At 40.5% G+C, this 26851-nt stretch overlaps 1 protein-coding gene across 1 annotated transcript in view; it reads left to right on the forward strand.

Moving 5' to 3' along the window:
• bsnb (bassoon (presynaptic cytomatrix protein) b) overlaps positions 1-26851 on the forward strand; it is a 62706-nt gene that overhangs the window by 14779 nt on the left and 21076 nt on the right. Inside the window, exon 3 of the mRNA XM_046383660.1 lies at positions 7902-8684. Within this exon, the coding sequence (XP_046239616.1) occupies positions 7902-8684 (783 nt within the window). The remainder of the gene's footprint in view (positions 1-7901; positions 8685-26851) is intronic.

The raw sequence follows: 26851 nt of genomic DNA on the forward strand, positions 1-26851 counted from the left end.
CATTACATTATGTCCTTATACACTATATTGCCAAAAGTCTTCACTCACCCATCCAAATAATTGAATTCAGGTGTTCCAATCACTTCCATGTCCACAGGTGTATAAAATCAAGCGTGCAGGCATGCAGACTGCTTCTCCAAACATTTGTGAAAGAATATGCCACTCTCAGGAGCTCAGTGAATTCCACCGTGGTGCTGTGATAGGAAGCCACCTGTGCAACAAGTCCAGTCGTGAAATTTCCTGGCTACTAATTATTCCACAGTCAACTATCAGTGGTATTATAACAAAGTGGAAGTGAATGGGATCGACAGCAACTCAGCCACGAACTGGTAGGCCACTTAAAATGACAGAGCAGGGTCAGCGGATGCTGAGGCGCAGAGAACGGTACTTGTCTGACTGCATTGTGTCAAGTGTGCAGTTTGGTGGAGGGGGGATTATGGTGTGGGGGTATTTTTCAGGAGCTGGGCTTGGTCTCTTAGTTCCAGTGAAAGGAACTCTGAATACTTCAGCATACCAAGAGATTTTGGACAATTCCATGCTCCCAACTTTGTGGGAACAGTTTGGGGATGGCCCCTTCCTGTTCCAGCCTGACTGTGCACCAGTGCACAAAGCAAGGTCCATAAAGACGTGGATGAGTGAGTTTGGTGTGGAAGAACTTGACTGGCCTGCACAGATTCCTGACGTCAACCTGACAGAACACCTTTGGGATGAATTAGAGCGAAGACTGCGGGCCAGGCCTTCTCGTGTGTCTGACCTCACAAATGCGCTTCTGGAGGAATGGTCAAAAGTTTCCATAAACACACCCCTAAACCTTGTGGAAAGCCAACGTCATATTAAACCCTCTGGATTAAGAATCGGATCTCACTTAAGTACATATGTGTGTAAAGGCAGGTGAGCAAACACTTTTGGCAAAATATTGTATCTTTAGATATAATATCATTCACCATTCTGCACTACTTTCCAGAATTCTTAGTAACACCACAGCAAATTGCTGTGCCTGCACCAGCACACCTGGTGAGAGACATTCAATAACCAGCATGAATAGAATTTTAACAGTGATTTTCCCACAACCACTAACAATTTCTGCTTCCCCCGGGAGTAAAACAGTCATGTTTTGTAGAGACTGTACCTGTGTAGTTGTTTGTAGGACTGATTTGGGTGTGAGTTTAACAGAGGCAGAAAGAGACAAATTGACAGAGAGAGGGAAAGAGGAGGGTGGCGAGAAAGAGAGAGGCATTGGGAGGAATTTCAATTTCTTTTGGCCCAATTTGCAAGGAATTGATAAACCGCTGCATCCCAAGCATCCTGATCCCCAAACTGCAGTGCTCAGCTGCTGTACGTACTGCATTGTGATCTCCGAGACAGAGCTTCTGTATTTGTCTGCAGTCTTGTTCTGTTGAAGTTTGGTTCTGTCTGTGTGAACGTGCGCGTTGCACAGCCTTCCTGGGGAATGATGGAATGCATGATGTCTCACACCTGTCAACAAATGAAAACTGGAGAAGAAAAAGTGGGAAACTTTCTGCACCTGTTTGGTATATCCAGTATTAGATCTTAGTGCGTGTGTGTGTGTTTATGAAGAAAAAATCTCTTCCACTTCTCCCCTCAGCTGTCATTGTTTTTTCCTCTGTTCCTCACATTCCTCTATGGGGTCATTCTGTGGTCTCAACGATGTTGGTGAGGTCAGTGCTGCAAAAATCCTTTACATAAACTCACAATTTGTGATCCACATATTAACGAATGTTTAGTCCCACCATCAAAAATCAAATCCCAGGACTGGAATCATCTGCTATCAGTTTAATTTATTGACAGGTCATTTTATTGAGTACATACAGTAGAGTGACTGAATCTGACTTATTTATGTATTCCCATATTTTCAAATCAAACAAAGACAGGTTGGCCAGCCCTTTAAGTAAAACTAATATCATTACACAAACAAAACACTTTTTTAGAGCCTGCATTCAAATGTGACCAACGTAGTATTAGCACTAAAATGTTCTTAAATACAATGCATGTAGGCCTTTTTCATAGCAGACAACCTGCCCGGGAAAAACATTAATAACTAATAACCTGTTTTTTGGTTTTGTTCTATTCACAGGCCCCAATAAGTGATGACAGTGAGCCAGCATTCACAAAGCAGAAAGAGACAACAAACATGATATAAATATTAGCATAAAAGACATTTCACTTTGAAAGGTGATGAATTGGAAGTATCAAAAAGTGAAAACACTTGACTTCCGATATCTCAAATTCCATGTCTGATACTGACTCTTTCTACTATCACTTATAATAATGTTTAGCATTTGGGCTTCATGGTTACTCTAATGTTGCACCCATTTTTAGCAACTGTTTTAGTTATTAATTAATCGTGTAGTCATTTACTGAGCAAACAAAACATTACAGTCCTAGAAATGTAAGAAACTGCTGCTTTTCTTGGTCTTATTAATAGTTATTTGAATATCTTTAGATTTAGAACTGTTGGTTTAACAAAAGAAGACATTTGCAGCTGTCAGGTTTGGCTTTAGGAAGTCGTGACTGTGTTAAATTAAATGTTTTTTCTTTTTTTGACAGATGATACAGTTTTAATTATGAAAATAATCTCTGAATTAATTTTGAATTTTAAAAAAGTCATTAGTTTGTGCCCTGGTTGATATGATTAATAGTATCAGGGCTTACCCAAATGAGTACAAAATTTAAAATGTAAATATGCGTGTGTATGTGTGTGTTGCCAGGAATGATTTTCTCTCTTTATTTGATCCATATCCAAGTCTCTGTGCGCCCTTGCTGCTAAAAGATTCTATTTCTGTCAGCAAGTCGTTGTTCTTCATGAAGCCACAGCGCTCGAGCATCCCGTTGGCAGACGCTGAGTACCTGCCGAACTGTGGGCTCCAGTCCCGGCTTATGACCTTTGAGGTCCATCATACCATTGAACACACACATACATCCAGCAAACTAAGGGAGGGACTGGATCCATGTGTGAAAGAAAGCCCAGTGAGAGCTATCAAATTGTATACTTGATTCAGAGATGGGAGAAGAGAATTACAGAGGTAGTGATGTGATGTGAAAGGCGCAGATAAGGAGAAGAAATAAAGATGGGTGAAGGAGAACAAGATGGAGGGTAGCAACAGAGAACTGATAGAGAAGGATGTCAGGAGACAGAGTGTGCAGTCTGCTTGTTTTTTGCTGATACAGATCAGATTTCATAAAGATCCACATGATTGCCTCATAACAAGGGGGACGCAGAGAGGAATGAGAAGGAGAGATGAGGCGGAGGCAAGCAGATACACGATGAAACTGATAAATAGCTGCTTGCCCTCCCCGCAGCTGCTTTCTTTCTTCTTCTGGTTGTTTTTTCTTTCTGCCCAATGGGTTTAATATGATTATCCTAACTGTATTTGTATTTGGAAAGTGTACAACCTGCATTTGGAAAGAAAAACCAAGAACAATAATAATAATGGAAAATGAGTTCCGGCTTGTGCGTCTCTTATTGGATGAAGAGTCAGATGCCGGATGGTGTTGTGTTGCTCCAGTGTTGGCTTATTTTGCTGTCCACATTACTCTGATTGTCCCCAGGGTTCACCTCGGCTCCCAGCTTCTCAGTTTCTCTTACTGACAATGAAAACCATGGCTTCATCACTGCTTCTGCTGGCAGGGCTGGCAGGGAGCACAAGGCTAAGAGGCTGCTGAGCCTATGACTTATTCTGTTTACGTTGACTACTGACTGACTGACAGAGTAAAAGAAATTTAAAGAAAATCTTATCTCAGTTATGTCATCAGAACCTTTTATCTGGGCATTTAAGAGTAACTGAACAGCAGACTGCCCCATCTGGTTGAAAATTTCATACTCATCTCATCTCTGACCACACCCAACACCAGGACAGTGATGTCACACTGATGTCACAGTGTCCAGGAGTACACCTGTACCTCCCTGCACAGTTAAACCAGTAAATTTAAGTCTGTCCTGCCACATCATTTTTAGTCAACTTGGAAGCAGCGAGAGCAGTTGCAGCAAGGAGCAGTTTTTGATGACCCCTGATCTATAAACTGACTTTATCTGTCGATGTCATCCACTCTCATTTTTCTGTCGATAGAATTTTTAAATTGTTGTTGATAGCTGTTCAGGAAAAGCTTCAGTAAAGAGTAAACAGGTTTTGGCTGTGTGGCCACACTTGTTATTGCAGGAGCACCCTGACCCCAAAAGGCTTCCACCATACACAGTTTTTACAAAAATGACAGGAGTGAGTTGATGAAGACATTTCTCTGATCGTCACAAACACTATACACAGACTTTGACGTTTTTGTATTTATAATTAGAATTTGATCCTGTCAGTCCATGAGCTGCAACAGACAAACAATCTAATGCCATTAATCTGCAGAGTCTGCGGGAGGCCTGTAAGTCTTTCCCTGATTGGTCTATTGTTTCACCAACCAGAGGAAGCAGCTGTGAGCACAACACAAGATATATTGGAAATGCTGAACAGATCAGTGATGTAGGCTGTGATTCAGAGGTCTGGAAACAAGTTAGTTTTCCATTTTTTTCCATTTTGCTATTCAAAATGCACTTGATGTGTTCAGTATGCCCTGACATTTTCATTAGGTGTGGTTGCATGTGTAACAGAGCACACAGGCATAATAAACCTGGTTACATTGCCCACATCTCAATTTTCTCAGTAATGCAAATTGTGAATAATTATCCATGAATAATGAAGCCAAACAGACTGGAAGTTCAGTCTCTTTCTCAGGCTGTTGCTCAGCTGCGGTTGAGCTACTGTTTTAGCAGAGCTTCTTGTCAAAGTAAAAGTCAAGGCACAGCAGTGAGTCAGAGCTTTGCAATATGTGGAGCAATAGTTCATTTTAGTTTCATGCTATTGTAGCCTAACTGTGAAATGGCAACTAGCCTGTAACCTAACTGAGAAATTAATATATGAGCACAAATATAATCAGCAGACAATCACTAAAGCCAAACATATTTAAAGGACCTTTGAAGTTTTGTATAGAAAATATAGTAAAGTATAGAATTTGAAGAATGTTTGGATTTGGTTTTCTTCCTATTGATTGATATTGATCACTGGTAATCTCACATATTTGTATTTTAGAAAGAATTTCAGTATCTACAGTTTATTCACACCTGAGGGTAAGCAATGCAAAGATAGTGAGCAGTGGTGAATGGTTTAATATTCTGTGGCTCTAATGAGATCTGTTGTGTTCAAGACTTTTTCTCCTTGTCTTTAAGCCCTGTTGGAGCATGTATTACGAACTGCAATCACATTGCTTCCCTCGGAAACTGTAAAGAACGTCCACACATATCATATCAATGATATATATTTCCCATTATCAATTCAATTTCAGTTCAATTCAATTTATTTATATAGCACTAAATCACAGCAAAAGTTATCTCGTGACCCTTTAAAAATTGAGCAGGTCCAGACCAAACTCTTTAATTTAGTTTTTAATACAGAGAGACCATGAGAAAGCATTTGACGACAGCGGCAAGGAAAAACTTCCTTTCAGAATGCAGAGACCTCAAAGCAGACCCCGGCTCAGTGTGGGCGGCCATCTGCCTTGACCGGTTGGGTTGTGATAGAGCGTGAGAGAGAGTGAGAAAGAGAGGGGCCACACAGATGTCAAGCTCATAATTTAATTTAATCTGATATATCCATATATCCTGCAAAATCAATAATCCTTTTAGGATCATATTATGCACATTACTTAATAGTAAATCATAGGCCGGGTTTATGTGTTTTTTGTGTGTTTGTGAGGTGAATGCAGAGACATTTGATTCTAGCACTAAAAGACATCTTTTGACATTTACAGTCCTGGCTTTGGGAGTCCTAAAAACTCTCAGCTGAAGCCAAATCACAGTCTTCATGAGTTCACCTTTATAGACTTAAAGAGAATGCTTACCCAAAGGTATAAAGGAAAAGGCTTGTGGCCAGGCCTCCCACCTTGCTCTTTATGTACCAGACCTCCAACCTAGCCTCAAACTACACAGAACCTTTCTCTGCCTGCATTTATAATGCATTAAGGCATTATGTAATGACCAAGAATTCACGACAGCTACAATAGTGTGGCAGATGTCAAAGCAGCAGGACGCCAATTACCACATATGGCCATGTGCCATCACCAGGGCCTCTTTTTGACTTTCACCTTCTTATGCACCTATATGGAACAGAAGGTCAACAAGGAAGAAGACAGGAGAAGACATGAAGGAAAGGAAAGCAACAGGAGAAACATGAGGAGAATGGTGGGAGGATTTTAATGATAAGGGGAAAATGTCTTGTAATGAGAGGGAATGTAAGAGAAAGCAAGAAGGGAAGACACACACAGAAAAAACACAAGGGAAGATGGAAAATCAGGGGCAGTCGTGATTTATTGAAGACATTTAGAGTTCACCCCGTCTCTCACATTTATTTCCCACACATTTGTTTACGGGTAAATGATGTTTTCCAATAAATGCCTATGCAAAGGCGCAGGGACATTTAAATCCTTCCTCAATGAGATATTTTACATCATTCACAGTTATTCTCTCAATCATCTTGCATACACATTTCCTATTGAGAAAGGGCTGGAGGCTATCCCAGCATGTAGCGGATGAGGGGAAGGGAAGGCAGCCAGGCCATCACAAAAACAGATCAACACACTCATGTTCACATTCACACCCATAGGCAACTTAGAATTTTTAGACCATGTTACTTACGTTTCTTTGGACGGTGAAAGGAAAGTGAAGCAGCCAGTAGAAACCCAGGGGACTGCAGGACATAGACACAAACTCCCGACCAACCAAGATATTGCATCTTATTTCAATAATTTTTCTTATCATGTACAATATCCCTGTTAAGGCTTTTTATTATTAGTTTGTTTTTAGCTTTGCAGGAGTGTCTGTACTGTAAACTTAAAGTTACCATCAGCAGTCGGTTAACTTATCTTCATTGGATAAAAGGATGAAACAACTAGCCTGGCTGTCCTGGCCTGCCCAAAGCAGTATGGTCATGATATCAGAATTTAAAACTTTGACACAATACTAATATTAAGAAAACAATACTCGATACCAAAGTATTTTATTAATCACCTGCACCTGTACCAGTACTAGAAAAATTCACTGTATTCATGTCAACAAGTTTGTATTGATGTTAAAATCTGTGCAGTCTTGAAAGCTGATTGTTGATCTGTTTTTTATAACACTGATACTTTCGATACTATCAAATGCAGAAATGAGGCATCTTTTTCATGCTTCTAAGAGTCCCCCTGTTTTCTGTATCTTCACTGCAAGAAATGATTGTAGTTCTCAGAGCCCAGTTTTGAGGACCTTTTTTTAGCTCCTATAATCCAAACGAGGTACTCTCCCAGCACTACAAGAACTATGAGTGACTTGAGCGTACAGTGACTGGTCCAGACATAAGTAAACAAATACATGTGTGAAACTTTAGCCACTGAACAAAAGTTCTAAAATGGAGCAAAATGTTCAGATTGTTGTTGTTGTGCAGCGGTGATGTTGCTATACCAACCGGCAGCCAGCTTATATCACTTCCTATTGGCGGTGCAAATGCTAACAGAAAAAACATTGACGGTATGTAGTTTTCTTGGTAGCTCCTCTCAGAGAGTCTCCAGCACTGTTTGGCCTGACAATACCTATTGTCGCGTTTAGTACAGAAGCATCAATACATTTAGAAACCTTTGGTTTTGGGGGGGGGGGTCATGTGCTGTGAAGTCACTGAGAGGCAGGATGGCATCAATAAACAATCCTGGTGCCTTCTAATCTAACATGTTGTAATAAAAGCGAATTAGAATATTTCTTAATATGTATTATAATTTCTTTAATTGTCATTGTCATTTATGTTCCGAAAGAGAAATACTGGATGCTGTACCTTATGATCATTGTTTTTTTTTTATCTTTTCTTTCACAGGTCCAAGAGTGGTTATGTCTGAACTGTCAGATGCAGAGAGCATTGGGGATGGACATGACCACACCACGCTCCAAGAGTCAGCAACAGATACATTCTCCTTCTCATGCAGCCAAACCAGAACTTAAAGCTGATCCTTCCACTCAGCCTGCACCCCAGACGCAGACCCCTCCTCAGACGCAGCCTCCGGCGCACGCCCATCCAGTGCCAGGCCCAGCCAAACAGACTGGTCCAGCTGGCCCAGGTCAGCAACAAGCAAAGCTCCCTCCAGGGGCAGTCCCTCTGCCCGGCATGGCCAAGGCCCCATCCCAGCCTGATTTGTCCCGCAGCTCTCCTGCTCACCAACCTTACCAGACCCGCCAGGACCAGACTCGCAGTGCAGGGAGCTCCCCTTCACGACAGCCCCCACCTCCAGAGCAGACTTTTGGAAAATTGTTTGGCTTTGGTGCTTCTCTTCTTAACCAAGCCAGTACTCTCATAACTGAGACAACTCAACCCCAACAACAGCCCCCAAAACCGACCCCCAAACCAGGAGGACCTCCTGGTCCAGGGCCTGGGGCAGGTAAACCCTCAGGACCTGCACAACAAGGGCCTCGAGCCCCTGTTCAGCAGCAACAACAGCACGCTCCCCCAGAATCCTCTAAACCCAAAGTTTGTTGTCCTCTCTGCAAGACAAATCTTAACATTGGCAACACAGCAGAACAACCCAACTACAACACCTGCACACAGTGCCACCAGCAAGTGTGCAACATGTGTGGATTCAATCCCACTCCACACTTAGTCGAGGTAAGACTGATTTGATCTGTTTGGCTGTAACAAAATGTCATCTGGTCTGCAACAGCTTTCACACCACGGATTTGCTAAATGAAATGATTTATTGATGTGTTTCTATGAGAAGTGCTGTGTCATAGTGCAGTTGAATGGGTTGTGTTGCTATCCATTTGTGGCTCTTTGCTCTTGGAGTGAAGAGCTGCATTTTACAGAGGATACCTGTGCTCATGAATCAAGTATTTGGCTTCAGGTGCTGGCAAATGGCCAACAATTGCCTCTGTTTGCTCCATCTCTGAGGTTGCTCCCAATTCCCTTTTTGTATGTCTTTTGCTGTTTCTGTTGTTTCTTTGTATTTATTTAGGAATGGTCCATTAACTTTAACACAGATGGATCAACAAATAACTTTAAAAAAGCCAAATCAAGGTCCTAATACAAGAGAATATTTCTGCCTCAGAGTGGTTCATATTTACAGGTTTTATAGCTTATTCGCACGATGTAAGTCTTTATGTAAGTCTTTCAGCTTCTCTTGTTTTCTCCTGCCACTCTCTTTCTGTGTGACCCACTCAGTACTGCTCTGTCGGGTTATTTCATGTAGACGTCAGAGTGAAGTTCAGGCTGACTCACCTCATCAGTGGTTACTCTGCCCCGAAGCTGCACGGAAATATATGTGACCAAACTACATGAAACAGGTCCTTATCAAATTCAATTTAATGGGTAATCTTAGTATTGATTAGTCACATCAGGGGTCAGCTGAGGGTATATTCCTCCTTTAAGTGCCCCCTTGTCCTCCATCCTCAAGTCGGTAAGAGCAGGAACCTGCAGTGGCTTCCAGAGCAGGCAATAACAGAGTTTAATTATGCAAATCAAGTCCAATTGAATGATAGCAGTAATAACAGGCTTTCCGCAGAGCGCTGGCTTTTTATGGGCCAGCCTTGTCTTTCCAGGCATCTGGTTGTCACAGCCACTAGCACAGGCCATTCATAGATCGCTATGGAAACAGAGAGATAATTTGTTTGTCAGGCGTCCCTTTCATGCTTGGCTGCTAAGACGCTGAGAGTCTACAAAAACTTTCAGACTGCTGTTGCTCTGTTATTTTTTCACGAGAGACTCTGTTATTAGGTGCGTTGTGTTGTTTCTTACGGTCCACAGCTCAATCCAGCATAAGGTGCATTTTTTCCAAACCTGTGAACACCTCTTGTTGTCATTCCATGTGAGCTGGCAGCTTTGCTAACTCCAGAGTGGGTGAGAACCATTTGGACATGGTGTGAGGCTTTGTACTTAGAGTCTAGGTTTTCTCAGCCTGAGTTCCACAGCCTGTTTGGCACATTCTTCCTCCTCATCCTCCCCTAATCTCTCCAAACTTTTCTGTTTCTCAGTTGCAGGCAGAATTGAAATCACCGCTCCCTGTCTTTTTGGAGGTGTGGTTACAAAGCCTGTAGGTGCATCATTTCCTCATATGTCACCGGTCTGGTCTCATTGAGTATATCAGTCTGCATGATACTTTGTTTTTAATTTGTGCTGAGTGACTGAACAACTCAGTAATGGCAAGTGTTTACCAATGAAATGAATTTTATTTAAGGATAAGACTAGCTAGATATTTTATGATTTTTTTTTTCAGCAAATCCCATGAATGCATTGCATTAGTTCATCTCTCAATACCTCCTGAATTCTTTCCCTTTCTACCTGAAGGTCATTGGTTTTTACTGAAGAGGAAAATTTAAAAACAGGTCATGAATCTATTCTTTATATTTCCTAAAACAGCTGCGATCTGTTGCTTGGCTCTATACCTCTAGAGAGGCATCAAGCCACTGAGGGAGGGGGATAACGAGGGAAAAATATGGTGTGAAACTAAGTTGAATGGGTATTTTCAGCAGCAGGGCAATGTATGTGGGATGGAGCAAAAAATAAACTTAATGGAGGTCTGTATCACACACGAATAGACATCACACTTTGGCATTTGATACTAGGATAAGGAGAATTGGTGTTGGTGTTTTCATGGTATTGTTGAAGAAAATATAGAACCAAACTTAACAAATTCTTATTCAAAAAAATCATACCAGTTACTCATCAGTCAGTCAGTCAGTCAGTCAGTCATTCACTTAGATAATACACTATATAGACAAAAGTATTGGGACACAACCCCATTACAATGGTGTTGAGCTCAGGGCTCTCTGCAGGCCAATCAAATTCATGCGGACATGTCTTTATGGACTTTGCTTTGTGTGCTGGGGCACAATTGTGCTGGGGAGGAGGGGAGCCTACCCTGGGCTGTTGCTGTGGGGTTGGAAGCATAGCATTATCTAAAATGTCTTGGTATGCTTAAGCATTAAGATTTCCCTTCACTGGAAGTAAGGGGCCCAGCCCAACCCCTGAAAGCTCCATACAGCTCCATACCACACCTGAATTCAGTTGTAAAAATGTGTCCGAATCCTTTTTCTTTATATATAATGTATGTCTCCATTTACCCAGATGCTCAGAATCAAGAGGAAACATTTTACAGTAAACAAAATCATTTTGCAGTGTTGACAGGTGAGAAAATGCTTCCACTAATAGAAAAATGACAACGCAAAAATGAGAACAAGCTGCTGATGATGTGCCAAAATAATTAAAGCAATTAAAAAACTACAACATATGGCTAAACTACAGTGGCTATAAAAAGTACTTTTTTGAGTTGTATTTCTTTTTTTTTAAAACAACATTGAATCACTGTGAATATAAGCAAAAGGGAAAAACATAAATGAAAACACATTTCTACAAATTGACCTAAATTAATTACATATATAAAATTACAACACATGGAGTACAAAGTGTTTGCAGCCTTTACTTTGTCACATTTAAAGCATCACTTATAATAAGACAGTAATGTAATTTTCTGTAGCAATACTTAGGGAGGATGGTAAAAAATGATCTGTAGAAAATCTGAAAAATGCTAGAAAATATTCATGAAAATACATTTTCTGTCACCCCGTGAGTGACACAATGAATAATTCATTCATTCAGAACAAATTAGGCTGAGCTGTATCATATATATGTAGAAAAAAAAACAGTCTCTCAGCCTCTTTTTAATCTGTGATGAAACGATGAGCGCCAGCGTCTGTGTGAAAACGAGTGGAAGAACGGAGGAGGAGAGAAAGGAAAGAGGTGATAGATTGGGAAGGAGGGAGAGAGGGAGAATGAGAGATAATGAGTGTGAGGAAGCCAACTGTTTGTTACGTTGCACAATATTTCACATCAATTAGTGCTGAAAGTCATGTGTGGCTTTGGGTAAATAAGATGTCCTTGTTTTGGGACTGTTTCCTCCCCCATTAGGCTTCTCAAGGAGATTAAAACCCGCCATGTGTCATTGTAGCCTCCCCAGAGTTTGGATGTAAATAGAACATAAAATCTTTTCACTGGAGTGTCTAGCTGCTCAGTCTAATTTATAGTACACTGCATGTCGATCTTAATTCCTCAGTCGCTCTGACTTTCTGTCTCTCTTTCCACAAGCATGGACTACCCAGGCCTACTGGAGCACACACAGCCATGCCTTAGCTTTTTCGTTCCTGTAAATACAGATGGAGGTGTGTTTGACACGAAGCATTATGTTTCAGTTCCCAACAGCCTCACTATAACACTATTCTTCCATCTCAAGTCTTCCCATATTCTAAACATTTTGTTTCCATGGCGGGGCAGGCATACTGATCTCATTCAATGTGTCTGTTATTATTATGATACAGAAGTGTGCTGTGTTTGAGCCCCTGAGTGGATCATTAGTCAAAGGACTGCATTTCTCACAGAACTCTAGAAAATGTGTAGAGAAACAGAAAACATGGCTCATCAATAATTCAGTAAGGGAGAACATTATAAATAGTTCATGCAGTGTGAAGCAGCGAGAGAGCTGTGTTTGATTCCTCATGTCACATAAGGTCACAGTGTGCTGATGTCATGTGTGTGTATGTGTGCATACACGTGTGTGACGTGTGCACGTGGCGCAGGTGCATGTTGGCTGTATGAGGCTGAGTTTCAGTGTCAGGTTGTCTTTGTGAACCAAATATGATTTATTGGGGAATCAAAAACTGCAGCTGAACTTACAGAAGTCTACATACTCTTTTGAAACATATTTAGCTCATCATATCAAACATATTCTTTAACTCCTCCGGCAACTCAGAGCAGTTTTATTCCTACATTTACACTAGCGTAACACATGCATAACTGAAATAAGGCCAGAGTTTAAATAATTTACTTATTAACTGACAAATTACTTGTTACTTTACGTTCTGTCTGTAATTTATTTGTATCACATCATGTATTTACCAGCATCCAGTCATTGCAGTGTATATGATGAAACCAGAGATACCCGTAAGATGCACACATATAAGCACTCACACAGTCTCATTTTGTAATATGCTCAGCTGTGACAAAGCAATTACAGTCAGAATCTGTGCAAAAAGAGACCTTCTAACAGGCCCTAAAACTGCAGTAACTATAGACTCGGCTCGTTTTTATGTGCCTAGAAGACTGGATGAAGCAGTAAACTGTGCTTAGCACATTATGAAATGCTGATAATGAGAAATCGCAGCTAAGGCGTTGTGTAGCACAGAATTTAACCATTAAAGTCTCTGTTTCAAAATTAAACTGTTTAATTTTGAATTATGGTGTTAACTCAGCTAATGAATCATTCATATAGCTACTGAGATCTACGCATTAAGTGCATATTTTGAATCAAAGAAATTCTAGATGGAAATTTTATAAATTTCTATTTTTTTCATACAGGATTGCAAATTGCTTGAGACTGCGGTGCCCTTAAGCTGCACCCAGCACACAGTAAACATATGTAGAACATGTCTTTGTGAGTGTGTCACAGCTCCACAGTTGCCGCTCCCATACAGAGCCACAGTATAGATGAACGTGTCATTCTCATTCTCAAACATGCTGGAAGTGTTTTCTGAAGGTTGGCACCAGCCTGTGTCTCCCTCAGGAGAGCCATCCAAAGCCAGATGGCTGCCGGCATCATGCATCCAAGCCTGCCGTGCTCAGCCTGGCTGCTCCCAAAGTGATGACGGTACAGCATCACAGATTCGAACACCCACCTGGCCTCAATCAGCTGCTTGCCACCTTTTAATACATCCATATTCCTTTGTGCTGCACATACTACATGCTTATATAAGCCAGCGCACATATAGTAGCTGCTGGCTCAAGAGTTCAGTTTCACACATGCCAGGATGTATGTATTCACACCCACTGAAACACAATACTGGGAACTAACAGATTTCAGACCTGAGTCATATTTTAACCAAGATTTGTCAGCTCAGTGTTCAAAAATGATAGTGTTGTGTTATTTTGTTAAACATGGTTTTATTGTACTTAATAAAAACTACCAACAACAATATCATTGTAATCCTATAGTTAGATACAAATAAATGATAACAGCTGAGTTAATAAATAAAATGATTTGATTACAAGTAATGCCATTTTACATGATTTTAATTATTTCACAAGTCCATATTGAGTTGTACTGCTGACTACCATTTTAAAATGTTAGTGGCAGCATCTGGTACTTTTTAAAGTAAGAGTTTTTCCAGCTTTGCAAACACCCACACGTACACACACATATTATTGTACTTCACCTTCCTGTTCTCATCCTATTTCAAAAATATTAAATAAGTATACTCACCTTGCTGTAAAATTCCTGGCATATCAAAAGCAGAAATAGTTGTTGGCTTGTGCCTTAGTTTATTTTATTATACAGACTTATGTGATGTGTCATAAAGTGTTCCCATTGACATTCTTGTGACTCTGCGGTTGTCTCTCGTCTCTCTCACACATGCACCCCATGCGCACTCCTTCTCTTTGCACGTTTCAGTGCTCCTCTTCCTCCTTTGCATTCCTCTTCCTCCTGTCTACATGCCTTAGTTGGAGACTGCTTGCTGTTGACACATTGATTGAATTGGCAATTACTTCTGGTTGAATTGCTCGCAGTTGACATTGCAACACGGGTACTCAGCCCTCTTGATTCAGCCTGCGCTCTGTTGATTTAGCAGCAACAGCGGGGCAAGCATTTTAAAACCCCTGCACATAATAAGACAGAGTATTTTTAAGAGGTGATACAGACAGAAACAAGAAGAGACAGAGAGAGTGAGAAGGAGTGTGCTTGTGTGTGTGTGTGTGTGTGTGTGTGTGTTGGGGGGGACTGCTTGTAGAGGGAGCTAATAGTTGAGAGTCTTTCTAATCCGTGTTGAGGGAGTGTAGTGATCCCCTTGAGTATGGTGCTTAACCCCAGCACATCATTGTAAAGATCCACCCACGCAAATAACTGCCATCTGAGAATAGTAAGCCTTGTTGGATGATTAAACTGAGACAATGCCACTTTGACTTTGTCTGATAAATAAATTAGCGTTATAATTGACTGTAATTGTGAAACAAAAGTTTTCCACCTAAATCCTGTTCTTCTAATGAGGTGGTACATGTCCACAATCCCCAGTATACTCACTGATTAAATTCATCATGTGACTGTGCAGCAGTAGACAGGAAGATGATGTGTGACATAGAGCGATGACTGCTTCCTGTTGAGATTATGTGGCAACCAGCACAGATGGCTTGCTGGTTTGGGGGCTTAAATGCCACTCGCTCTCATCTCTGGGACCTTTATGTTTGCCAGCAGGCTCAGAGTCACATACACTTTGTTTAAACTGCTGTATATCGCAGACCGGTGGAGAGATGCAGGACATAGTTCCCACAAGTGCATTTACATTCCAGTCTTTTATGATTTTTATGATTTTTGTTATTTTTTTGCTAGCACTCTTTCACCTCATTCTAAACCGGAGAGCGACAGGAAATAAAAAAGAGTGAGAGGAAAATGTACAGCAGCTTTTTACCTTTTGATACTGGGATTGTATCGTATGTGCTGTATTCTGCTGAGCCCGTATGCAACACAAGTGTTCATTTTTCATAAAATGTCTTTGAGGTCAACCTCGACCTGCTCCTAGTCCTGCCTGCACCAGCAGCAATTTCAGCTCTTTTGATGAATGACTATCTAGGAGCACAGTGACCATATTGAACTTGAATTACTCCTCCAGCCCTTTTCTCTGGTTCTGTCTTCAAATGCCCTTCCTCTCCTACCTTGTGAGGGAATGTGCTTTGAAGCCTACAAGGGACCTCAGCATTGGCTTAATCACCTCTTCAGAACTCATCATCTTCAAGGCCTGGTGGCTATGCTAACGAGCTTTAGCGATGCTCCAGGGGCCCCTGGCAGTGCTGTGTCTATCCTCGCTGTCAGGCCCACAGAGGTGGGGTGGAGCACTCCTCCCACCGCTGATACTGGGCCCTCCTGTCTCAACACATCACTTCACCCGCCTCATTGGTACACCCGTTCTCTCTTTCCTGCAGCACCTCAGGCATGCGACTACTCCCTAATGCTGGCATTAGGAAACAAGGAGGGGGTTAGTTGAGTGTGTGCTATGCTTAGAGGCAGCAAATACTAAAAGGCTGGCAACACAAATATGAGATTATGGAATGGAGACGTGCAGTTGTATGTCAGGGGAATAAAAAAAAAAAAACCAACAACACAGACAGAGGGAGAGCTATAATGAAAGGGAGCAGGAGATTGAGAGACAAAATGAAAGAGATAAAGCTCACTGATCGCTCAGATATTTCATTTAACCCCTTGCTAATCTTCTCAGTTCTGCAGCTGTCGGGCAGCACTGGAGATGACCAGATCACTGAGCGAGGGTCTCTGCTCCTGCTCTGATCAGCGGCCTGACAACCAATAAAAACAATAACACAAGCAGCATGAGGACTATTGAACTCAGCTAGAGATGGTCCTCCCACTGCCTCCATTAGTGAAGACACTGCCAGTGCCACTGCAGCTTGCTGCTGAGGGCGTAACACAATAACCAGAAGAAGGGTAATAGTTCCTAATGGGTTCACTTGGTCACTGCAATACCTTACAAAACATATATATATATATATATATATATATATATATATATATATGTTTTTTTTGGGCATAAAATGTAAAGTTGGTTCATTTTTAAAAAATAAGTGATCAGTGATCTATGTCCATTTTGTCTAGCAGTTAATGTACAAAATGAGGCAGCAGAGATGCATGGTCAATCTGTTTAATGCATTTTGAACTTTGCTTTCTCTTCTGAGAATCACTCACCACTCGCCACAGGATCTCCCACCTCAGCCATTAACATATCTAATGGGTAAAATGACCACAGCACAATTAAATATACTTCCTATGGACACTTCAGTCTCTTAAATGGCTTATATAGCCTCCATGTATATGAGTTAATATATTAATTAGTAAAATGACTTTCAGACACGCCCAAAGTGTCAGTCACCTTAATTCTTAAACGAACTTTTTTTTAAGGCAATATTGTCATTTGTCTAAAGTTTTACTGTGTCTTGGCTTCAAAGGCCTTGACAACCTGTTTTCTCCATCAGCATCTTATTCCTAGTGACGAGTTCCTATGTGATCAGAGTTATATTTCACATGAGAGACTTGTGTATTTGTGTTTATTCCAGATTTCTGTTCAGGACTTAGCAACATTTATATCAAATTAAATCACAGCTGAAGGCCACTGTCAATCAAATCTGATCGAATCACACCCACGCAGCCCCAATGAGGCAAATGAGCTGACTGTTAAATTATACTGTACTAAATAATGCTTTTTTACAAACTCTGCTTTTGATTGTTGGGAATTTTGCAATTAATACTTACATTTTCAGGAGCTTTAAAGAATATTTCTTTTCTGTGACCAGTGTTACAGAAGGTTAATATTCAGATTTTACTGAAGACTCAGACTCAGATTTTAGACTTTTTGTGTGTGACGGCAGTTCTGCGACTGCTGTCATCTTTCACTTTTCACTCAAGTCCCACTCGCACTAAAATGATGTTGATGCCCTATAGACTTGCTAACCAACTTAAAACATGTGTTTATGTCTGCATAGAGCAACATGTTTGAAAGACGAGTGTAGCATTAGCAGACACATAATTCTTTTTGACTTGTTTCAGTAAAGCAGTCATCTGACTAGACGCTGGTGAGAGGCTGCAGCTTGAACAACTTCTCTGAAAGATGAATGTAAGATACATGAATTGTATTTGCTTGGCTGATAGTAAATTTGCTTGGCAGGAGTATGAGAAACCCATCTAAAATAAAACAGGGCCGAGGAGACAGCCTGATTAACTTGTCCTGGGGACAGACATATGCGACGAGACACATGGCTTGTTTCAGCTCGGCTGTCAGCCACAGTGTAAAATAGTTTTGTTTGGCTGCAGCTTGATTAAGGTTCTGGAAAACAGATGCATGTCCAGAGGTTTGACTTTTGTTTTTGCCGCTGCTTTCATTCTGGTTTTGCCTCCGAGGAATTTTGCAAAATGAACATCAGACTGTTAAGTCTTCCTATGAGACCATGACATCACCCATCCTCCGTATGATGCTGCAAACAAACTATAGGCGACTGTTGTTGACTAGTGCATACATCTGACTTAATCTTTTTCAGCCACACTGGAATTCTCTGTCTCAACACCTTGCTGACAATAAGCCTAAAATCCCAAAAAAGTTGAGAAACAGTGAAACAGTTGAAACAGTGAATGGGTCAGGAAATATTACTGCACAATAAAAGAGGCAGGTATAGAAAGGTGAAACTAAGACACATCAAATGCTTGTTATTATACTGACTGCATGAGACGGTTTGACCACAGACAGAGCTGAATGTACAGCAAACTAAGCTGAGCAGTGTGCTGCTGCTCTGGGTGCTTTTTAAGCAAGATTGCAGAGGAATAAACACTGCAATTCATCTTGAATTATTCTCAGGGCAAATTAGCAGGACTGGACTAAAAGGCTTAAAAAAAACCCAAGAAGACTGTTAAATACCACTCTTTGGCTTCAGAACAGTTTCAGTCGTCCTCTGTATGCTGTCTCACAAGTCTTACAGTGTGTCAAGTGGGATATTGGATTGTTCTTGTCCTCTAGGAAAGATTTCACTTCTTCGATGGATGAAGGAGGAGGATTCTCAGATTTTCCCTTAAAGATTCTGTTATATTTAGTCATGGAGGAGGCGATGGATTAAGGTTATTTTGTGCCTTGTTTAGTAGATTAGTAGTACCTCATATATGATGGTTATTTGGTAATGGTGATTCTCAAAGATTTACACAACCTGTGGGTAAATGTTTCTAAGGTAAAACATAATACATACACACACACAGTAGTAGAAATTTTATTCAGAATTTTCTAATCTCATTTCTGTTTCTATTTTTGTGCAATCTATCTCACTGTTGGTCTGTAACCTTTATTGTTATTGCTGCCTAGCTTAGCCAGAGTTCTCCTGATAAAGAGATTTTTAATCTCAATGAGGCTTTCAAATACAGTTCAAAATACAGCACTGACATTAAAAGGCTGATACCTTTACAGATTCAGAACCATAACGAATTGTGCTCTAAGAGAAAAGCTGTTGGCTTCTTCTAAATGTAAACCCGCCCAAATGTTGCAGAAAAGGTAGAAATATCATTCACCAGTCTGTGTCTTAGCCACACTCATTCCAAAAAGAAGATGTGAGGCTGGAAACATGCTTTACAAGACAATACGATCTTATGTTTTCAGGACAGTCTCTCCAATGTGACCGAATCCATGTGTGTTCAGCAAAAAGGGGGGCACCTGTTACTCCCACTCAAACAAATAGAAACAGACAAAATAAGTAAATAAAGAGCAGAAAACATGACCTGACCCGGTGCTGCTCAGCCCCTGAAGGGACAGCAGAGACACACACACACTTAATGGCAGATGACACATTGTTGACCTGCAGCAACACACTCTAACCTACTGTAAACACTTTGCTATTGTGCTTGTTTGTGCACATTAGTCACATGATAATGAAGTTTTTAATTTAAATAATAATAGTAATAATAACAATAATAATGTATTTATCTCTTTGTAGCCATACAATTAGCATCTTTCTATGAATGAGAATGTCTTTAAGTCAGTCGATAAATCTTTGGTTCAAATCAAAATATCTTAGCAGCTACTGGATGGATCGGCATAACATTTTGTATAAGAATTCATGGCTTGCATTGGCTGGTATCCTCTCACATGCATGTGCTTAATTTGATGCTGAGCTTCTCGTGATAAACTTCTTATACAAGTGAGACCGTGTCAGCGGAGATCTCTTTCAACATCTTCACATCATCGCTGTCCGATATAATAACACTTGCATCATCATTGGATCAGATTTTCATTTTATCCAGCACTCTGTTTTGTGACCAAATAAACTAATAATGACATTTCCATCAGTGTTGGTAACCAAATGTTAGCATACTTACGCTAAACTAGAATAGTGAGCATAATAAACATTACACATACTAAACATCAGCGTGTTAGAGTTGCAATTGATAGCATGCTGATGTTGTGGTAGATATGATGTGGACATATTCAGTGTCAGTTTAGCTGGGGTGTGCAGAAGCTTTTTTGCTGACTTTTGGGCAAAAGTGTGTGTGTGTAAAGTATATTGTGATTGAAATTCCACTAATAATTCATAGTCACACATATAGAACCTGTTGGGCAGGTGCATGTTTTCTATTTCGTGGACTGCAGTTTTTGTTAGAATTTTACTATTTTTAAATCTGCATAGCTGTTCACTGAGACAAGATTCTTCATGCTTTGTATGTGACCTTGTTCAGACTGATTTGATATTGTTGTAATAAAATAATCTCAGTGACTACTCAGAGAATTGCCTCATCTTCCTGCAGTTTGGCCCGTTGAACATGCCGCTGCTTTGTGACCCCGGGGTAGGAGTAATATTTATTCAGAGAAGTGTAGAGTGGAGCCTTGGTATTTTGCAAAAGCAATTATGATGATCAGCTACTATATTTTGTATATTCATTTTGAATGTACTGGGTGGAACTCTACATGAGTGGCTGTGACTGTAGTTGAGTCCTGCTTGCTCAGTGGATGATCCTTCATTTCCTCTCTAATCCACAGGCCTGACCATGTGTCACCATTGAAGGAGTCCCAGGGGATTGACCTATATACCTGCTGACTCTTACTGACCTGTCACAGCCATGGTGTGGCATGGCACAGCCTGGCACACTGCAGTGACATGTGCTCGCTCACGCTGCTTTGTACTGCACACTTGGTAGTCTTAAATCACTGTTCATTCAGGCTGTGCATAATGGGAATAGATACAGTGGTTTAAAGAGCTTTGATAGAGTAACCTGCTCTGCTAATCTTTGATTCTTATCGTGAATATTTCTCCACTGAAACAGGAGCAACATGAGTGTTAAATTATGCAAATTTTATTGTGAAATTTGACTTGCACTGTTTTTGTTTCCATTTGGTTATGTTCATGTGTTACATGCAGGGAGCTGAGGTGCTCAATTACTGCTATTAAAGGTGTGTGTCTCCATGTGTCTGAGCACCAAACTGTGCATGACATATTTCCCCACTCACCTTAAACTCACCCCGTTCACACCTGCTTGGCAGTGCGCCCCTGTGCACGTGGTGGTTAATAATTCACACTGACCCTCTGCTCCCCTAACCTTCACTTGTTAACAATTAATTATGACCTCCTCCGTGGTACGCCTCATTAATCTCTGTGAGATGCAGAACATGAAGGATTATTATGATGATTTCTGCCTTTGTTGTTACACAGTTATCCACTTTATTTTAGCCTTTTGCTCTTACTTTGAGGGTTGCCGTGGTCATCGCCTTTGTTGTGCATTGTCAAAAATAATGTACGTTAAGGTAATGGCCGAGGCTGTTTTGATGGGAGGGATGTGGACATTGTTATTATTCTGGGATAACTCATGTAAGGGAGTAGACAAAGTCTGACATTCAGAAGTAATGCTTTGTCACATGATGCGTGACTGTTGCTGCAAATGTTTAATGATGCCATGCACTGCTATCACGTCTCCATTTGAAAGTTTGTAGCTCTCTTTCTAAAATTGCCTCATTTTTCTTGTGCACTCGTTATTTCTGCCGTGAACCTGAAAACCACAGCTTTATTTGAAAGCGATCTTTCTTCCCTCCTCGCTAATGCACAAATAAAATATTATATCTCTGTGAGGTATGTGACGGCATTTAATGATAGCTGACATTTCTTGCGCACAGCTTGTGATCTGGTTCCTGGCAGAGAAACCATGCGGGGGACAAACTCTCGCTGTGACTTGACTGACAGTGAGAGGAGAGTACTCAGCTAGTGTAGGAAACACGCACATCTGCTTTCACGCATGTTTGTTCGCTCTGCTGATCCGCATATGAAAATATACAAGTGTAACATGTCCCTGTGTATGTGTGTGTGTGTGTGTGTGTGTGTGTGTGTTATGTGAGAGAGAGAAAGAAAAATTAAAAGGGACTGGTGTGTGTGACTGTCACCACCAATAGTGCAGGGAATAGAAGCTAAGATGATATTAAAAAGGTTGCTGTTAAATATGCAGCCTACTCCAAGTGCAGTATTTAGCAGGATGCTTGAATCTGATTCTATGAGTGTTTGTTTTTCTGCTCTCTGTGTTCGTGTTGTTGTGTGGGTGTGTACGCTCCCACAGGACTGCATATCGCTCCATGAAATTGTGCACTCTCTGGCTCCCTCCATGGGTAGGAAGCGTTAAAGCTTTCCATGATACTCTTGTCTAACCTGCAGCAGTCATATGTGTGCATTTCTTTTGAACATTTTGGCCTTTATTTCATGTTTACAACTAAAAAAAAGAGTCTGTGATTTATGACTGGGTTTCTGAGTTGAACTTTTGACCAGTGTGACCTTGTATTTAAGGCATGCAGAGAAAAAGATGTGATGTGAAGAAGCTGGAATCATTGGCCCAAACTTCTTCAGTATTAATTAAAAGGAAGAAATGAAGACAAATGAGGCACACAAAAACACACACTGCATTACTCAAAACAACACATCTACAATGTTCTGTCTCAGATTCACTTGTTCTTTTTCACAGTGAATTTATCAAGTTGTAATATACTGCTGGAGCACATAAGTGATTCTGCAGCTTGTGACAATGTGCAGACAAAGTTAACTACTAGCTGGTGAACATGTGGAACATTTAAGGGCTAAAGAGTCAAATATTTCCCCCCGAACTTGGTGGAGCAAACCAGAGCTTAAAGGTGGCCAGAAGCACCAGAAGCTCCAAAGGAATGAAAATTTGCTGTATCAGATTTTCTTTGACGCTTCCAAGTGGTCAAAGGAATAAACCAGCTGTTATTAGCTTAAGTTTGGTGCAAATAATGTAATTAATTTTATACAATGTTCATATTCATGTTTTTTTTTTTTTATAGTTTTACTGATGGCCCAGTGTAATTAATGGCTAAGCAATGAAACAACAGAAAATAACCAGTCATGGCAGTAGCCTGAAATCCTCTTTTGAGGCACACTCTGCAGGCAGGTTGGAATTCACTTTTCATACATACATACATACATACATACATACATACATACACACATACACACATATAGTATGAGTGATCAGGGCTGTAATGTCTCAGCAAGCTCCTCTGAGAGTGGGATCAATCCCTCTGACCTTTTCCTTGTGGTAACCTGCAGTGTTCAATCTCTCATTATTTTGGCAGTGAAAGGGCAGCTTATCTGACTCTCAGCTGACTGGATGGAGCATCACTATACTATACACTATTCACATTTGTTCCTTGTAGAGCATGTCGACAAATGGATTGTGTGCCCCCCGCACACACACACACACACAATTCACATTTGCTATTACGTCACGCACCAAACACTCCATACTTGAGCCGCACTACTTTATGATTCAAACTTTGTGGACTTAATGTGCTTGTGTTGAATTATTTATTGGCCAAAGTTATTGGAGCAGCTCCACAATGCACCTCCTCATAAGCTGAAGATTTACTATATTTTACTAGTTTTTGATTGACTACAATACCACCCCCATAAACATCTTCACTAATCTGACAGCACATATACAGCATAACAGATATAAAAAAAAACACCAAATACATAAACAAGTAACAATAATATATGGAAAACACAAGCAATCACTAAACACAAAATACAGAAACACTTGAAACTGAATCTCTGACAAAACTACGTTTCCAGAGGACACTGAAAAGCTGATGAGCAAGTCCTGCCACTCAGATGTTTGATGTTTGCCTCAATCATACAGTCAAATTGTTTTAAAAGGAAACACACTGAAATCATCACCTCATTTTTCAACACCATGTATTGGTTTTCAAACTTCAGTGGATTTTTGCCTTTTGTTGACAGACACACAATGTATAAACAGTAATTATAACTCGGCGGCACAACTGAAAGGAAAGCGGTTCTGGCTTTCTTTTAGAGACTGGTGAATGAGTGTAGTGTAGCCTGTCTTGTCAACCACTAAGTTTTCAATGCGAGACAGGTCTCAAAAAGGCTCAAGTCAAATTTAACATGTTGAATTCTACATTGACATTTTGATTAGAGATGTAATAAACACATTGGTATTGTAGCTGCACTGGTTCAAAAATCCTGTGTTCCTTCTCAATGACTTCAATTACATGGTGCAGTGGATGAGAGCGGACACCAGATGCTGCAAATGTAATTGACAGATTACAGTCAGTGTGTGGTCTCGTCAGCCGGCATGTAAGTGACAGTTCAGAGCCAAGTACGCTCTCCTCTGAGCAGACAAGTTAACCTCCTGTCATTTAATGAGGTTACCAGTTCACTAACGAGATGATCTCACCAACAAACTGAGTCTGCTGCCACCACACGACTGTGCCACACGTTCATACAGCAGGCCCGCACACACACACGCACGCACACTCACAAAACAAATCCCCCAAAACACAAAAAGTGAGATGTCAAATGAATGATAAAAATAATGACTGAACTACAGTACAACGCCAAGTCAGTTTCTAAGTGTTAACAATAGCAAAAGCTGTTTTTCAAAACTAATTATTTCTGTTTGAAGAAAACATTGCATATCTCTCTCTTTTGTAGTCTTAGCTGTGGTGTAATTTCTGTGTATTAAGCTGTTGAAATGTTTTTCTTCAGAGGACAGTTAAAAAGTAGAAGGGGATTGCAACAGTGAATTGGTAGCTCTGTTTTCAGGTTGCATTAAAGGCCTGTCTCAGAAGTGCAGAGGCTCAGTCTTTTATACAGACCAGATTTTCTTCACACAGTGTGGGTAGAGGTGGGAAGCACATCCCACACCGCTGCCGTACAAGCTAAAGCACTCTACATGAATAATTTGCTACTCCCAGCTTCGCTTTGGCCTTGCTCCTCTCTTCCTATCACCCACGCAGTCATGTTATGCTGATTCAGGAGCAAAGAGCGGAGTTTGGCAATGCCAAAATGGCAGGAAGAAAGCCTCTCCGTGGAAGATGAATGTTCATTAATATCTCATTTAGATGCGTAATGAAATTCTGCTATGATGAACACAGAAAATAGTTGAATCAGATTTGATGTGCTTTTATGAAAGTTGGAAGTGAGTAGAGCTTTCAGAGGTTGGGAGTTTCTTTAGATTGGGTGACTATGTGATCAAATGCATGTATGGGTGCATACAGTAACCACACACAGCATTTCATCAGTGTATGTAGGATGGCTTCAGTACTTTTCTGTCGGCTTAGCTGTCCGCAAACACACAGACACTTGACATTCCAACACAGCATTTATTTATTTATTTTACATGTGAAAGAACCAGCACAGATGGCTAGTTCTGACAGTACTGCACCTGTTTATATATAGCTTCTCAGTAGAGCACTTGAGAGAGATAAAAACAAAGCAAGTCTGTCTGTTTGGCATGCCAATGGCTCCATCCGCACTTCGTGGTCTCAGTTGAGGCAACAGATTCATGCAGGATTTGGGCACGCTAAGAAAGGCTTCATTTTGAACGGAAAAATAGCATCAGTAAAAATAGCATGTTCAAATGCGGCCACCATATTTGTTTTTATTCTGTGTTATATTACATTTAGATTTGGCAGTTTTTGTATTTAGGGATGTCACTTTGTGGGTGAAGTTAAAGTAGCCTGTAGTTCTTATAGCTGTTCTGCTTTCTCCTGTCCTCTAAAGGTTTTTAAACTGGCCAAGTGCTTGTCACACTTTTATTTTATCTTCTTTTATGCTGAAAAATATTGTAGCTGCCCACACTTTTCCAGCATTATCCTCACTGAACTGCATATCTTCACAGTAGTCATGATCGAATCATTCCTAAACCAGAGAGTTACATAATTTAACACTCATGTTGCATAAGGCCTCTAACTGAGTTATTAGAAGAACAGTTGAAATCCACAGGTACCAAAGCTTCATCAAAATTTTTATTTTAATCAGAAGTTGAGTTCCACCGCAGTAGGCAGCTGTGTGCCCACTGTCCAACACCACACAGCAGGGGACTAAGATAGACAGCTGCTGAAAAAGTTCTAGCCTTTAGCAAGCTAAAGACTCAAGATCGACAACAATTTGCCAATTAATGAATGATTGCAAATCGAATTAGAAATGGGAGTTCTTGCTTCTGTGAACTGCAAACTGGATATCTTTGACCTTTGAACTGTTCACCAGACAAAACAAGACATTTGAAGATGTCAGGTTGGATTCTGAAAATTTGTGAAGAGCATTTGTCACTATTTGCTGACATTTATAGACCAAACAATGAATTGGCTAAATTGAGAAAATTATCAGAGAAATTATCTCCAGTGATTGTCCAAAAATTGCGAACACTGTAGAACATTTTCTGATCTTCTGTTTTGTTTGTCAAGAAGAAAAACATGTTGTCTGCAGTGGCCTGCAAATTACTTTTTAATGAATATACGTTAATGGTATAATGTACAGTAAATATTGCATGTTCTGTGGCCCTCATCTTCACTTAGTGTGATTTTAGTTTTGTATTTCTTATTAATTGCATGATTCTTATGGGGTTACTGCTATACAACAACAATTTCCCCCAAATGATTAAAAATACCTTGAATCACTACCTTCTCTCTTCCTCTCATCATCAACATTATCTCACCAGCACTTTCTTCTGTTTTTTCATCCTCCTCCTCCTCATCATTGTCTTTTTTGTATTCTATTCTGTTAAGTTTTAGCTGTAGTTCTGTCTCCTACCACCCACAGTGTTTAGCCATTGTTAGTAGATGTTTTTGCCTCCGTAAATCATAAAAAAAACGTGGTCTGTATCCACTTGTCATCGTGGCCAGTGAGTTAAACAGTATTTCTCGCAAACCCAGAGGAGACACAAGGAGAAGAACAAATAATCA

This window comes from Scatophagus argus, chromosome 3 (genome assembly GCF_020382885.2).
Source record: "Scatophagus argus isolate fScaArg1 chromosome 3, fScaArg1.pri, whole genome shotgun sequence".
NCBI classification, from domain to species: Eukaryota; Metazoa; Chordata; class Actinopteri; family Scatophagidae; genus Scatophagus; species Scatophagus argus.